A 16832-nucleotide genomic window follows, 5' to 3' on the forward strand; every position below is an offset into this window, starting at 1 on the left:
GTGAATCCAATCTGAAGCCTATCTAACCTACACTATTCCATTAGCATCCATATGTTTATCCAATGACCATTTAAAAGTTCTTAAAGTTGGCGAGTCTACTACTTTTGCAGGCAGAGCATTCCATGCTTTTATTACTCTCTGAATAAAAAACATACCTCTCACATCTGTCCTATATCAATTTAAAGCTATGTCCCTTCGTGCTAGCCTTCATCATCGAAGGAAAGAGGCTCTCACTATCCACCCTGTCTAATCATCTTTTGTGTCTCTATTAAAGTCACCTCTCAATTATCTTCTCTCTAACAAGCTTTCAGATCATTTATGTATTTGACTTAACCTACTTTTAGCTTTCAACTTTCATTGTTTTCCTGCCTAGTTTAATAATTGTACAAAGCTAAAGGAAATCCTTTCCTAAAGGCAGATTACATGTCTATTCCCAGAGTCTGGTCACAGTGCATAGTCTAAGCACACAGCATGAAACTATAGTTGTAAAGGAATTGTGAAAACCCAATCTGGCTCAGGGAAAAAGATCTGTTCAGTCCTGCTTTTGTCTAAATGTGACTACATGCATACTGTCGGTTAAATAATTAAGGAACAGTTTTAAAGAGTCAGTGCAGACACACTGGGTCAAATTACCCCTTTCTAAGTTGATAGTATCTGGTGAACCATACCATACCTTGTGTTGTTTCACAGTCTTAATGTTTTTGAGTGGTTCTATCAGATGGTGAGGTTCAGTGCTGTAAGATTCCTATTCCTAGCCTGCTTTGGTAATAATTAAGCAATAATAAATCACAGGGCAGACCTGTAATGGGAGACCTTTTCTGCACCAGTGATTCTTTTGGCATAAACTGTGGCCAGTACAAAAATGCCCAGCCTAGCTACAAGTCCCATGATCTGTACATATCACTGAGTATGTTCCAGAATAGAAACAAGTCATGAGATCAAAAACTCCCAAGAGATTGGAATACTAGATAGGGAAGCCTTGCTGTAATTATGCAATTGTATTGCACCTTGGTGAGACCATGCTTGGAGTACTACATAAAGATTTAGATTCTTTAGCCAAAAAAGGATATACACACCACAGAATGAATGCAAGAAAGGTCAGAGTTTTGCTGCTGGGTTAGGTTCTTGGAGTCTGGTGAACCCAGCCTTTCAAAATGGCCACTTTGACTGGATTTTCAGTCAGCAGCAGATGGGAGGACTGAGGAGACTGTGGGGTAAAGGATATTGGTCTTGATTATAAAATTAGGCCAGGCAACCCTGGAAGAATTGAGGAGGATGCCAAGTGTGAAGCCGCTGGGCAGAAGTTCTACCTCAGGGATCTGGCACTGTGTCCGAACTTCACAGATGACGAAGAAAGCATGGAAGATTCAATTAACCATCACTTCACATGCTTCTGAAGCCTTATCCATGCCAACCATGACCCTACCATCCATGGCTCCTCATAAACTCCATGTCAACCCATTTTTCCCTGAGCAAGACCCCTGGCCCTTCTGCCCCCCATGCTATCACCCACATCCCTATGGCTCTTTATAGCCCTAAGGCCAACATCGTGCCAACTCAACTGATCAATGCCCTATCCTTTGTCCACATATACACCACACCAACGCACTGAATATTTACTATGAATTGAACCTCTGGACCTGTGCAGAGATGAGATATATTAAAGTTCTATAAATAAACTTCTAAATGTCTGTTACAGGCTTCACTGTATTAAAAATATAAGCTCATTTACTACAGTTGTATTACTTCAAGCAATCAAGCCTTGTAAGAAGACTACTACCTTCTCAAGGGACAGTTATTGGTGTGCAAGAAATGTGGAAGCCTACATCCCTCGGACATGTAATTAGGAAGTGTTGGACTGATAACCATTGAAATCTCGAAGATTTAGTGATCTTTTGATGTGTACTTAACTGCTCAGGCCTACATGTGATTCCAGATCCACTGTAATGTGGTTAACTCTTAACTGCACGCTGGAATGGCCTAGCAGGCTACTGAGTTCAAGATTAGTTAGGGATGGGCATCAAATACTGACCCAACTAGTGAATCTGACATCGTGTGAATGAATAAAGAAGTTCCTGAGGGAATTTGGTAGAGTCAGTACTGACAGGATGTTACCTCTTGTGAGGGAGTCAAGAGGGTACAGTTTAAGAACAAGAGGACTCTCTTTTAAGGGAAAGGTAAGGTGAAACATTTTCTCTCAGAAGTCATTTGTGTGAAATACCATTTACCAGAAAAGATTGGAGGCTGATTCATTTAATTTATTGAAGGCAAAGTTGGATAGACATTTTTAAGGACAGGGAAATCAAGGATTATGAGGAGGGGATGGCAGATGGAAAAGAACCACAGCCAGATCAACCATGCTGTCATCATATAGCAGGATGGGATCGAAGGGCTGAAAGGCCTACTCCTACTCCTAAGTCCCTGTTCGTATTTAATTCAAACACACAATCCCATATAACATTCATTGGAATTCATAGTCCCACATCAAAGAATCTATAAACTCTAGTAACTGTAAGTTAAACAGAGGAATGTCAGCTACTCTGCCCTGATAATGAATGGTTGTGAAATCAGTGCTGAGAAATAGAAATCATCAGGTTTTTGTCAACAGAATGAAATAGCGAACAATTGCTTTTTTCAAAACTGAGGGCAGGACAATGAAAGTTAAGTGCAACCCAATGCAAGAAGACAAGTTAATAATTGTTAACAGGAAATGTGCCTGGCATTGACTGTTTAAAAGCTAGAAGCTCAGTGCAAACACAAACTCTGGAATCACTTAACAGGCAGCCCAACACTGAGCTAATGGGGCCAAAGAACTCAATGGAGGGAAAATCCCCATACATTATTTAGACTAGTGCACATGAAATATTGAATTTGGCTTTTATTTCTGGTGCAGATCCCACTCTTGATACGTAATTTAGACTAGTGTGACTGAAGGATAGCTGCATTGTGTTATGACTCACTGGTAGGATGCTGTAAATTGAACCCTACTATTCCCAGAGTTGTACTAAATGTTGAAGTTTTTATTTTAAGATACACATACTACCCCTATTTACCTGACTTTCAGACCAAAGTTGATAGAAAGCAAAGACCAGGTTTCTGTGCTAAACAAGAATTATAATATATTGTAAGTATAGGTATAGGTAAACAGATATAAACCATTGATAGAAATACTACTAATTAAACTTCTAATCTCCTTTTGCATTCCCCCTTACACATACAGACAAACACATAGGGAAAATAGATTACTGGCAGAGATAGAAAATAGGAAAGTGCTCTTTGCTTCCTGTATTCTGAGTTTGAGATGATTTTTCTTTGGCAGCCAGGCCCATGTTGTTCAGATGTCTTTCTCTGGAAGCTTCCACTAGTTTGTAAGAAGTACAGAGTAGTTGATTCACTTGGAAAATGTCTCTGATTTATTAATTCAAAAGTCACAGCTCATAGCAATTGCTACAGGTGAGGTAATTGATTTTTTACCAGTTTAAACAGGAGATTTTACTGCAGAGAACAGGCAGCTTCTGGTCTAGGAGAAGATCTGTGCACTTCTCCTTCTGTCTCTCTCAGTGCCTCTATAACTTGTTTCCAGCTCCAAGCCACCAAAGAGCCAATCACACAGTTGTTGGCAAGTGAAAGATTTCCATTATTAATAACTGGTCACTATTCCATAGACCAATCAACTTCTTGTCACCAGCCAGCTCCATCTGAATACAGCACGCCTCAGCTCCTCTTCATCTGCAATTCAAATTTTAATGACTACTTATTTAAATAATTATTTACACCATGCTTGCAATGTCTGTCAAAATGCTTTTCGAAACAGGTAGCACCTTTACAAACCATGCGTTTTGAAAACAGTTCTTGATAATTTCAGTCCACAGTTCTTTTTATACATAAAATAAAAGGATGTGGTTCTTACAATTGTCAGAGCTGCATTTTCTTTATTCAGGTATAAATCCAAGGCCTTATCTGCCCTTTAGGTGTGGGTTAAATATTCCACTTGGAGAAAAACCATCCATCCCTGATGTATTTACGAATATTATTATAATCAAAACTCAAAAGGAGCTCCTTCATTCAGTAAATGATGACACTAAGGCATCGACAGTACCAAATATCTGGAATATATAGTTGATCCAATGATGATAGGTTGTGCGGGCTAGACTTGCTGGAGAAAGAGGTGATTTGATAGAAATATATTTGAAGGGTCTTGATAGACATAGAATGAATGTTTCCTGTTGTAGGTGAAATTGTATTCTGCTTGAGCGCTATTTTTCTGTTGTAGTTCTTTGTGTTTCCTGGAGATGATTTTAGTCAGGTCCAGATGACCTATATCAGGGTGAATCTTGGTGTATTTGAGTTTTTCTATATGAAGAATTGTGAAGTAAGTAGTTTCTTCTGGAAATCAGGGTGACGTTTCTAGATTAGATCAGATTCCCTACAGTATGGAAATAGGCCCTTCAGCCCAACAAGCCCACACTGACCCTCCAAAGAGTAACCCACCCAGACCCATTCCCCTACCCTATATTTACCCCAACTAGTGCACCTATGGGCAATTTAGCATGTCCAATTCACCTGACCTGCACATGTTTGGATTGTGGGAGGAAATCTGAGCACCCGGAGGAAACCCATGCAGACACGGGGAGAATGTGCAAACTCCACATGTTAGGATCTTTTACTCTTGAGGTTCGTACACACTTGATGCAACTGCAACACACCAACTTCTGTGAACAAACAACCAAACAGTACAATACAGGCTTTCTGGAGGAACCTTTAACACACACCTCGCAGAGCTTACAGGGTCATGGCAAAAGCTCCCTCTGAACAGAGGAAACTTTTAAAGATTATTAAAGTTAGGACAAGCTCGGTGACCCCCTTTGACCTCTCTTGCAGCCGTGCAAGGTTGAATCAAAGTGAGGCTCTGGACAAAGAAAGCACTTCCCCTTTATACAGGTCAGTTGCAATGCTTACAGATGCTCTGGCCACTACCCCTTAGTCACATGCCCAGTTACTCACAGTCACATGTTACCCCAGGTATAAGGACAGGATGAGATCAGCCTTGGAGATAATGCAAACGTTAATGCCCTAATCCTGAGGAATCGTTATGCAGACGATTTCCTGACTCCGCGCTTTCCCAACACAACACAGGTGCGGCACACCTCTGGCCAGAAAGCATTTCTGATTGGGAGAGATTGAATTGATAGTTTAACTTGACAATGGCAGGGAGTAACGTTTAAATGAAGTGTTAATTACAGTGGATAGTCATCCGCATTCTTTCATGGCTTTCGTCCCGCCCAAAGACAGTGCAGTTTAACCCTTTACTATTACATTAATGTCCAGAGAGATAGTCCCATTTAATATTACTGTACACACAGACAGTTGTCCAAGGCAGGAATCAAACCTGGGTCCCTAGCACTGTGAGGCAGCAGTGCTAACCACTGTACCACCATGCTGTCCAATCTCATAAGGACTTTTCTCAAACCGTTTAAAAATAAGGTGTCGCCCACAGGTGTTTTTTTTATTTCTCACAAGGTTCGTGATACTGTGGTACTCTTGTTGGTAGAAGCAGAGCCCTTGAGTATTTCTAATCTGGGTAGATAGACTGGTGAGAAACAAGAGGGTGAAAGATTATCGGGAGAGGGAGGGTAAGCAAAGTGTGGAGTAATCAGCCATGGTCTTATTCAATGGTGGAGCATGTTCAAATGGGCTTCTCCAGCTCCTAATATGCATATTCATATGTGTAAAGATCCTGCTGCCACAGGGAGTAGTTAAGGCAAATTAACACATTAATACGTTTAAAGGAAAGCTGGATAAGTACAAAATCCAGAACAGAATAGAAAATTGGCTGAAATGAAGCAAGGAGGGAGCAAACATAAACACCAGCATTGAGCCTGTATCAATGTGATATGTTTAATGTAGACAGATCTTCGATCCAAACACCAATAAAATAGAGATGCAGATGGAATCACATCCCCATCTCACTACAAATAGAATCATGTCCCCATCTTAGTACAAATTAAATCACGTTCATATCTCACCTCCTTTTGTTTCTACAAAACTGATCATTTTAAACAGATAGCTCCCTTTCTCAGAAGGGGTTTGTTAGCTCAGTAGGCTGGATGGCTAGTTTGCAATACAGAATGATGATAATAGTACAGGTTCAATTCCTACACCAGCTGAGCTTACCGTGAAGCATTCTACTTTTTGTTTTAGATTAGATTACTTTACAGTGTGGAAACAGGCCCTTCGGCCCAACAAGTCCACACCGCCCCGCCGAAGCACAATCCACCCATACCCCTACATTTACCCCTTACCTAACACTATGGACAATTTAGCATGGCCAATTCACCTGACCTGCACATCTTTGGACTGTGGGAGGAAACCGGAGCACCTGGAGGAAACCCACGCAGACACTGGGAGAATGTGCAAACTCCACACAGTCAGTCGCCTGAGACTGGAATTGAACCCGGGTCTCTGGCACTGTGAGGCAGCAGTGCTAACCACTGTGCCACCGTGCTGCCCACTTCTTGACCTCTCTTTCACCTGAGGTGTAGTGACCTTCACGTCAACCATCACTAGCTGTCTGTTATTTACTGATGTGTTTCCTATGTCACTACAATGTCCACACTTCGAAAGTTTTTCATTGGTTGCAAAGCTCTTTGAGGTTATGTGTGATGCTGTGTACGTGCAAGTCTCCCTTTCCTCCTTCACATCTGAAAAATGACAGACTGACTGAACAGTTCACAACGAGAGGTTTTCAATGAGAGCAGTGTTATCATCTGGTAAGACTGTGGCATCTTATATCTTTACCATTGCAATAGTTGGAATGATTTCAGTGGTTAATTGTGGATCAAGAAGGAATTAGGTGAAGAGTACTCAAAGTGACAAAGCATCATCATGTTGTCAAAATTCATCACCCATGCTGTCTAATCTCTTTTGTAAACTGTTCAGTAAATCTGTCAGTTTTCAGATTTGCGGGAGGAAAGGGAGACTTGCACGTACACAACATCACACTTCACCTCAAAGAGCTTTGCAACCAATGAAGAGCTTTTGAATTGTGGACACTGTAATGGTTTAGGAAACACGTCAGTTAATTTTGTGAACTGCAAATACCCACAGACACCGCTGTGAAGATAATCTGTCTCCTATTGATGTCGGTTGATGATAAATATTGATACAGACTTCTAGGGAAAATTTCCCCCCCACCCCCCCATCCACCGCCCACCCCACCCCAGTTTATCCTCACCTCCCCTAGCCAATGATCATCCATGAAAACAGTATCACAGATTTTAAAGTATTACCATGCAGAAAGTGGCCATTCAGCCCATTGTGTTTGCACTAGCCCTTCAAATCCTTACCTTAGCCAATCTTCTGCTTTTTCTCCATTTCCTTGCACATTGCATTTATCCAGAAAATCATCCAATATCCTTTTGAATGCCTCCATACTCTTTTGAGTAGCCTCAGGATCTTTTATATCCAATTACAGTAGAAGGAATAGTTTGGGGCCTCAGATTCGCAACTTCATGAAAACAAATGCTCCCTCAACAAGGCTTGGGAGTGTCAGCTGAGTTTGTCTGGAGTGGAGGTTGAACCAACAGGGCAGACAGCTGAGTTCTTCAGCAGTTGAACCAATTTGGAAAAACTCTTTTTGGTTTCAATAATAGCAACAATTTTTCAATATCTATATAGCATCTTCATTCAGTTAAAACACCTCAGGGTATTCTCCCATGCGTGTAAAATGTTTGACTCTGAATTACATATAGAAATAATTACAAAGACGACCAGAAGTCTGGCTTTTGAAAAGAGAAAAGGAAGAGATTTACGGGTGTAATCCCAAAGTTTGGGGCCCAGCTGCTGAAGACATGGTCACCAATGACAGGAAATGTAAAATTGTGCCCACTGGAGACTGCAGAATTTGAGGAGTTCAAGGTCTCAGAGAGGATTGTGGGATGGAGGAGATTACAGAGAAAGGACACATGGAGGAATTTGAAAACAAGGGTGGGAATTTTTCAATTGAGGCACATGTTGACCTGGAAGCCAGTCAGGTAGGTTAATGGGTGGTTGTGCAAGTTGATTGTAAACCAAACAAATGGCTGTCTGACATGATCTGAAGTGTCCAGTGATGTTAATATTCATATCTATGAAGCTGCACCATGTTGCACATGTCCCAGTTCCCAGCAGCCAGAAGCAGAAACTTTAGGTAGCTTCAAACGTTGTTACAAATATTGTATTTCACTCTCACCGCTGTCCAGCTGGCAAATCACATCAGCAAAAACTTGCTGACTATAGAGTGGGAATTGTACTAATAAATTATTCATGACATTTCCAAGTCTGTCGATTTGTTGATGTACCTGTTTGCAACAGGTGGAGACACGCTAGATCGAGGCATCTGTTGCCTGAAGCTAGCATCTACACTGTAACCTGTTGGCATTGAATCAAATGACGTTAACTTAGAGGGAATCATTTCCAGCTTACATTCTGAGTGCATTGTCAAGTTTGACAGAACCTGCCGAAATTTCATTGGTATTGGGCCAAATTACTGTCAAAGCATTGAAAATGAAAACCATTCCCAGCAAGGGACAAGAGAAAATGCTGTCTAAAAGGTATGATAAAAGTTGGTGCATGCCCTCGATTTTTAACAATGTCTAAGTATATTCAATAACATGAAACTCAGTGTCCATTAAGTCTGATTTAAGATTAGATTAGATTACATTACAGTGTGGAAACAGGCCCTTCGGCCCAACAAGTCCACACCGACCCGCCGAAGCGAACCCACCCATACCCCTACCCCTACATTTACCCCTTACCTAACACTACGGGCAATTTAGCATGGCCAATTCACCTGGCCCTGCACATCTTTGGACTGTGGGAGGAAACCGGAGCACCCGGAGGAAACCCACGCAGACACGGGGAGAACGTGCAAACTCCACACAGTCAGTCGCCTGAGGCGAGAATTGAACCCGGGTCTCTGGCGCTGCGAGGCAACAGTGCTAACCACTGTGCCACCGTGCCGCCCACTAAGACATGATAGAAACAGGTTGTAGAGTTTAAGTGAATGTAGGGTCTCATAGATGTATAGTCCTTCCAGGAAAAGGAGATGGGATAGTTCTTATGTAGGGCAGCACAGTGGCTCAGTGGTTAACACTGCTGCCTCACAGTGCTGGAGACCAAGTTCAGTCCCTATCTTGGGCAACTGTCTGGTTGGAGTTTGCACATTCTTCCTGTGTCTGCATGGGTTTCCTCTAGGTGCTCTGGTTTCCTCCCACAATCCAAATGTGTGCAGGTCAGGTGAATTGGCTATGCTAAATTGCCTGTAATGTTAAGTGTATTGGTCAGGGGTAAATAATGGGTCTGGGTGGGTTACTCTTTGGAGGGTCGGTGTGGAACTATTGGGCCAAATGGCCTGTTTCCATACTGTAGGGAATCTAATCTCCTTAACATAATATATTTATAAGTTATTTTCTTGGTTAGATTTTTGATTTCCTCATTCAGTTAGTCCAGACATATAGAAACCCCACCAGCAGAGCTTCCAGTAGAACCAGCTGAGTTGTCTAGACACCTGGAGGTTGATAATTAGAGAAGCAAAAGATACAGGTTTGCAATGATGGTATTGACATACTACTCACCTACAACGTGTACAGAGGAAACTAAAAGAAAAGGGTAGACTTACAATTATGCAGCACGTTTTCTAACCACTAGACACGTCAAAGCATGTTACAGCCAATGAAGTGTGTTTGACATACATTTGCTGTTGTAATGTTAGTTATCTTCACGTGTTCATGCGCTGTAATTACCACTGGCAAGTTCAGCATTTGTTTGCCTTGAGAAGGTATCTTGAGCTGCCTTTTGAACATGGTGCCTATGTGCTATAGGTTGACCCACAAGGCCATTAGGGAAGGACTTACAGGATTTTGACCCAGTGACTGAAGGAACAGTGACATATTTCCAAGTCAGGATGCCCAGTAGTTCGGAGAGGATTTTGCACGTTCTTTTCATGAAATACCTGTGGAGTTACACCTGCTCTTTTTCATGGTTGGGTCCATGCCAGGATATCCATGAAGAAGCAACACACAGAGTCCACTCGTAAATTCAAAGTATTCTGCAACTGGTAGGCATTGTAGGGCCTGAGATGAATTATCAACCCAAAGTTTTAATTTAAACTGCATTCATGGTGTTTGTGAGTTTGAACTTTGTACAGTGTTCCTTTAAGGTGCTGTTATTATTATATTTGATCTTGTGCAGTCTGGTTAAGTGATGTAATATAGTATGCAGAGAGACTACTGATTCAGACAAAGAACACTTTGGCCCCAGGCCCCAAAACCTCCCTTAGGAAGAGACACCCTCAATTTGATGTGTCTCATGGAAATTCCCTTTGCCCCGATCCAGTCTGCATGGAGAGGTGTCCTGTACAGGTTGTGCTGCATATCCCCACCTCCTCACCTTTGTCAACCATCCGGACGGACTGTGGCACTCCACCCTGCTGTCCAAAGTGGCAGGAGTGGGGTGGGGGTGGGGGTTACTCCTGTAAGTGGCTCTCTGCATGGGAGATCTTCATCACTGGAGATCTAATGTGGAGGGTGTTACACACATCACGCAGTAGTTAACTAGGATGGTTCATGAACTCCCAGGCTTTTTTCACAACCTCAATGACACTTAGGTTCTATGTGTACGTGGGCTGCGGGAGGCTACAATCTCTATTTCATTATTTGAAGGGACTGCTTCTATATTTTTGCTTGCTCTTCAATGCAGAGAGAGGCGGGCAAGTCAAATGAGTCTGGCCAAGATGGCCATTAGTATGTCCAGGGAGCAATTTGTGGAGGGAATCACTAGACTCAACTGCCTGCTTCTCTTCCATGGTTACATCTGCATCAGGGACACCCTGAAGACGGGACACAATAGGATAATTGGGACTCTCACAACCATTGATCATTGCAGCGTAGAATGCATTATCTCCTCTTACACCCAGTGGCTAATTGAAATTTGGATCATTACATCTGACTATTGTTACAGTGTTCCTGCTGCTCTGTAATTTGGTTAACTTAAATGGTTTGTAAAAGAGCATGAAGAGAGACTGCTGGGATAGTGAGGAAATTAGATGAAAGCAAACCATTTATCAAAAGTAGGAGCTGTGTCCAGTATCACATGCCATTAGCCAGTTTAGTAGAAGTAAGTTTGTCATTTTGGCTACATTACTGCAACAGTGTGGGGGTGCTGAATCACTCAAGACATTCAAGAACCCACCCACCCATCCCCTAACCCCTGGCCCCAGGTAAGTTTTATTTCTGCCAAAATCCTGCTGTTAAATAGACCCCAGGGTCTGGACAGCAAGCTTGCAATAAATACACAGTGCTAAGTTGCTTATGTGGAAATATTAGATATAATGCACATCGTGCTGAATGATAAATATTAGAGAACTGTTCTGGATTAAGAAAAATCTCTTTTCTACTCTTAAATACTTCCAGACAGGGAGATTAATAGTGGTCAGAGCAGCAAGGAATATTAATAAAGCAGGCGAGTGGAGTCAAAATTCCAGTCTGCCAATATCTAACTGAATGGTAAAACAGGCTCAAGGAGCTGAAAGTGAGGACTGTAGATGCTGGAGATCAGAGACAAGATTAGAATGGTGCTGGAAAAGCACAGGAGGTCAGGCAGCATCTGAGGAGCAGGAAAATCATTCCTTGGATCTGCCTGACCTGCTGTGCTTTTCCAGCACCATTCTAATCTTGTCAGGGAGCTGTTCCTATATATCAACATGGGGAAGCACAGGCATATCCCTGGATTAATAGTCCGATGAAGCTCAGGCTACTGCTGTGGGGATGTAGGTTCAAGTTCCACCATTATAGCTAGTAGAATGAATGAAATCTAGCACTTAAAATTGATCAAAGTACCAGTGACTGTGGGACTATTGTTGATTGTCATTAAAACCCTCTGACTGTACCAATGCCCTATTCGGGAAGAAATTTGACACTGTTAGCTGGTGTAGCCTCTGTAACGTCAGACCCACAGCAATATGGTTGGCTTTTAACTGCCCTCTATACTGGCTGAGCAAGGCACTCAGTTCAGGGGCATTAGGGATGAGCATGCAGCACCCACATCACCAGGAACAATCAATAACATTTCTTAAAATTAGGGTGCATCTTGTCAGTCATGTTAATTAAAATATGTGTTCGCTTTATTCTTAATAATGTTTCTTCCATGTTAAGGTGGTTTGCGTTATTCCATCCAGTCCGATCTCATGTTTTGTGTCAAATGTTGACAACGGGGTAGGAAAGGAAAATAACTGAAGTGAGTATAGCACCAGGATTCCAACTCCACATTGGCTTCTTGGGCCTAGTGGGGAGTTAGATTGTGGAAGCTGCTATCTAAGAGGAGTAATAGAGGTGAAAAGTGTGAAAGCAGAAGTGAGATAAACCATTGAGAGATGGAGAGAGAGAGAGGGGAATAAGAAGCAATACTGTTAGGTTTAGAATAAAAGACATGGACGAGGCCTGTGTGAAGCATAAGTACCAGCATATACCATTTGGGCCGAAAGGCCTGTCTGTATGCTGCAGACTCCAAGTAATTTGTGGGAGATTCAGTGAAAGAGTCACATAATTTGTGAAGTGTCTTTCTTTCATGTAACACACTGACAGCACCCCAACCTTTTCTACCCAGGGCGTGGCTCCAACTCCACTGCACATACTCTGGAGCAGACAAATAAAACCCGTGCACCAAAGTGTGAACGCACACATCCGGAGCTGGGTAGGCTGGTCCGTGCTAAAAGACACTCTCTCACAGCCAGTAAGTATTTACCAATCACTGCATTAGGCAAGGTTTAGAGTGACCCTAGGCCTGTTTATGAGTGGTTATGTGAGGATGCAAATCTGTATCTTGTGGATTGTTGTGGGCAAGAATGTGTTTCTACATAAGTGTGCGCGAACGAATGGGTGAGTGCATGTGTTTGTACATGTGTGAGTGAATGTATGTTTGTACAAATCTGTGTGAGTTGAGGGAATTGTATGTGTGTGGTGTGTTCTTGTGTATACATAGGATGACCAAAAAAAGGAAGAAAATAAACATTGAAGATAAATCGTCAAGTAAGATAAAAATGGACAGTAAAAACTTCTTTAAATATTTAAAAAGGAAGAGAGAAGCCAAAATGAACATAGGCCCCATAAAGGATGAGGCTGGGAAAATAATAATGTGTAAAAAAGGAAATGGTACTAGAATTAAATAAATTCTTTGCGTCAGTCTTCACAATAGAGACATTAATAACATCCCAAACATACTAAACTATGGTTTCCTCCCACAGTCCAAAGATGTGCAGGTTAAGTGAATTGGCCATGGTTATTGTGGGGTTCCAGAGATAAGGTAGAGGAATGGGAATGGGTGTGATGCTGTTTGGAGGGTTGGTATGGACTTAATGAATTGAATGGCCTGCTTCCACACTCTGTACTAATTCTATGATTCTAATGAGGCTGAAGGCTAATAGAAAGAATGTAATAACAAGGCACTTAGAAATGTATATTATAATCAAACAGAGTCAGTGTGTCTTCATGAAGAGGAAATCATGCCTGATAAATTTTTAGAATACTTTGAGGAGGTACAATAGATAAGTAGATGTAACCAATAGATGTAATACATTTGATATCCAAAATGCACTTGATAACGTACTACTAAAGAAGCTACTTAATAAACATTCAAAGTATGGGGACAGTATATTCAATCGATTGAGAATTGGCTAATTAACAGAAAAAAATAATTCAGATAAACACGACCTTTTCAGGACGGCAGCCTGTAATTAGAGGGGTACCAGAGAAATCAGCATTGGGGCCACAATTATTTCTAATGTATAATAATGCCTTGGATGAGGCAAGTAAATGTATTCTTGCCAAGTTTGTGGATGTCAGAAAAATAGGTGGAAGACAAGGGGTGAAGATGGCACAAGAGTCTAAAGAGGGATATAAACAGATTGAGTGAGTGAGTGAGTGAGTGAGTGAAAACTTGGCAACGTACCATACAGTAGGAAAGTGTGCAGCTATGCACTTTGGCAGGAAGAATAAAAGAGTTGAATATTGTTTAAATGGAGAAATATTGCAGAAAGCTGAGTAAGAGATTTTCTTATGAGGAGAGATTGAGCAGATTCATTGGAGTTTACAAGAATGAGAGGAAACCTTATTGAAACATGTAAGTTTCTTAGGAGGCTTGACAGGTAGGTGGGGAGGGGTTGTTTCCTGTTGTAAGACAGTCTAGAGCCAGAGGGTATAATCTCAGAGTAGGGGGTTTCCCATTTAAGACAGAGTCAGAAGTCACACAACACCAGGTTATAGTCCAACAGGTTGATTTGAAATCACAAGCTTTCAGAGTGCTGCCCCTTTGTAAGGTGAAGTGGAGGGAAGCACACAGGCACAGAATTTATAAGCAGAGGGACTCTCTTTCTAAAATAAATGGAGTCCATTAATCATGGGTGAATTTAATCTTCATGTAGATTAGGAAAGTCAGATTGATGGAGGTAGCCATGAAAAAGAATTCATAGAGTATATTTGGGACATTCTCCTAGAACTATATATTGTGGATCCTAACAGGGATCAGACTGTTTTGGATCTGGTGATGTGTAATGAGGCAGGTTTAATAAATGATCTAAGAATAAAAGATCCCCTTAAGACAGTGACCTTAACATAGTAGAATTTAACATTCAGTTTTTGAGAGAGAGAGAGACTTGGGTTGGAAGCTTGTGCTAAACTTAAATAAGGGTAATTATAAAGGAATGAGGGCAGAACTGGTTGGAGTGAACTGGGAAAGGGGGTTAGCAGCAAAGATGGTTGAGGACCAACAGCAGACTTTTAAGAAAATAGTTTACGACTCACAATAAAGATATATCCCAGTAAAGAAGAAGGGGACAAGGCAACAATGTTAACCAGGGAAGTGTAGGACAGTATTAATTTGAAAGAGAAAACAGACAAAGTGGGAACAATTAGTCGTAAACCAGAGGATTTGGAAAGTTTTAAAAATCAACAAAAGATGACCATTAAAAAGAAGGGCACTCTAGAGTCACAGATTTACAGCATGGAAATAGACCGTTCGGTCCAACTGGTCCATGCCGACCAGATACCCCAACCCAATCTAGTCCCACCTGCCAGCACCAGGCCCATATCCCTCCAAACCCTTCCTATTCAAATAACCATCCAGATGCTTTTTAAATGTTGCAATTGTACCTGCCTCAACCACTTCCTCTGGCAGCTCATTCCATACACGTACCACCCTCTGTGTGAAAAGGTTGCCCCTGAGGTCTCTTTTATATCTTTCCCCTCTCACCCTAAACCTATGCCCTCGAGTTCTGGACTCCGCCACCCCAGGGAAAAGACTATGTCCATTTATCCTGTTCATGCCCCACATTATTTAAAAACCTCTCAGCCTCTGACGCTCCAGGGAAAACAGCCCCAGCCTATTCAACCTCGTCCTATAGCTCAAATCCTCCAATCTCGGCAACATTCTTGTAAATCTTTTCTGAACCCTTTCAAGTTTCACAATATCCTCCCGATAGGAAGGAGACCAGAATTGCACGCAATATTCCGAAAGTGGCCTAACCAATGTGCTCTACAGCTGCAGCATGACCTCCCAACTTCTGTACTCAGTACTCTGACCAATAAAGGAAAGCATACCAAACGCCTTCTTCCCTATCCTATCTACCTGCGACTCTACTTTCAAGGAGCTATGAGCCTGCACTCCAAGGTCTCTTTGTTCAGCAATACACCCTAGGACCTTACCATTAAGAGTTGTTGAACCTTGAGGATAAACTTGCAAGTAATATCAAGATGGACTGAATGAGCTTCTTTAAGTGTATCAAAGGGAGGAGGCCAAGGAGAACATAGGCTCCTTAGCATATGAGACTGTGGATACAGTGATGGGGGATTCAGGAAATGACAGAAGATTAAATAAATACTTTGCACCAATCTTTAGAGTAGAACGCACTCATAATAGTCCAAAAATACTAAATAATTAACAGGCAAAAGGAGGAAAGGAAACAAACACAACAACTACCACCAGCGATAATGGATTAGAGAAACTCATGGGACTAAAGACTGAGAAGTCCCCTGGACCTGATCCATTGCATCGTATGATATATAAAGAAGTAGCTACAATGATAATGGATGCACCAGTAGTAGCCTTCCAAGAATCTTTAGATTCTGGAAAAATCCCAGAGGATTGGAAAACTACCAATTTTAAACCCTTATTGAAAAGAGAGGGAGACAAAAAAAAACAGGTATTTACAATCCTGTTAGCATCACCTCTGTTGTTAGGAAAATGTTAAGAGTCTCTTTTGAAGGATGTAATAGCAGGTAACTTAGAAATACATAATATGATCACATTCCAGACTTGTGCATTGTAGGTGGCGGACAGGTTTTGAGGGGAGCATGGGTGCCTCAGAATTCTTAGCCTCTGACCTGCTCTTGTAGCTGCAGTATTTATATGGCTGGTGTGGATTAATTTTTAGTCAGTGGTAATCCTTAGGTATTGATTGTGGGAATTCAGCATTGGTAATGCCATTGAAAGTCAAGAGATGATGATTAAATTCTCTCATGTTGGAGATGGTCATTGCCTAGCATTGGTAAGGCACCAATGTTATTTGCTATATATCAACCGAAGACTAGATGTTCTCCGGGTCGTACTGAATATGTATACAGACTGCTTCTGAGATGTCATAAACAGGTATGCCGAATATTGTTTAATCATTGGTAAATATTCCAACTTTGACCTTATGAACGAGGGAAGGTCATTGATGAAGATGTTGGGCATAGGACACAATCCTGAAGAACTCCTGCTGAGATGTTCTGAGATGACTGACCTCCAACAACCACAACTCT

General features: G+C 41.6%; 1 protein-coding gene across 2 annotated transcripts in view; it reads left to right on the forward strand.

Moving 5' to 3' along the window:
* Positions 1-16832, forward strand: part of LOC122559814 (kit ligand) — a 164758-nt gene that overhangs the window by 109449 nt on the left and 38477 nt on the right. Inside the window, exon 6 of one of the 2 annotated variants that reach the window (XM_043709896.2) lies at positions 12643-12768. The exons of the other annotated variant lie outside the window; for it this stretch is intronic. Coding sequence (XP_043565831.2) covers positions 12643-12768 — 126 coding nt within the window. The remainder of the gene's footprint in view (positions 1-12642; positions 12769-16832) is intronic. 2 annotated transcript variants of the gene reach the window in all.

The sequence above is a fragment of the Chiloscyllium plagiosum genome, unplaced genomic scaffold, assembly GCF_037043375.1.
Source record: "Chiloscyllium plagiosum isolate Xiang-an unplaced genomic scaffold, Cpla_swu_hap1 HiC_scaffold_19, whole genome shotgun sequence".
NCBI classification, from domain to species: Eukaryota; Metazoa; Chordata; class Chondrichthyes; order Orectolobiformes; family Hemiscylliidae; genus Chiloscyllium; species Chiloscyllium plagiosum.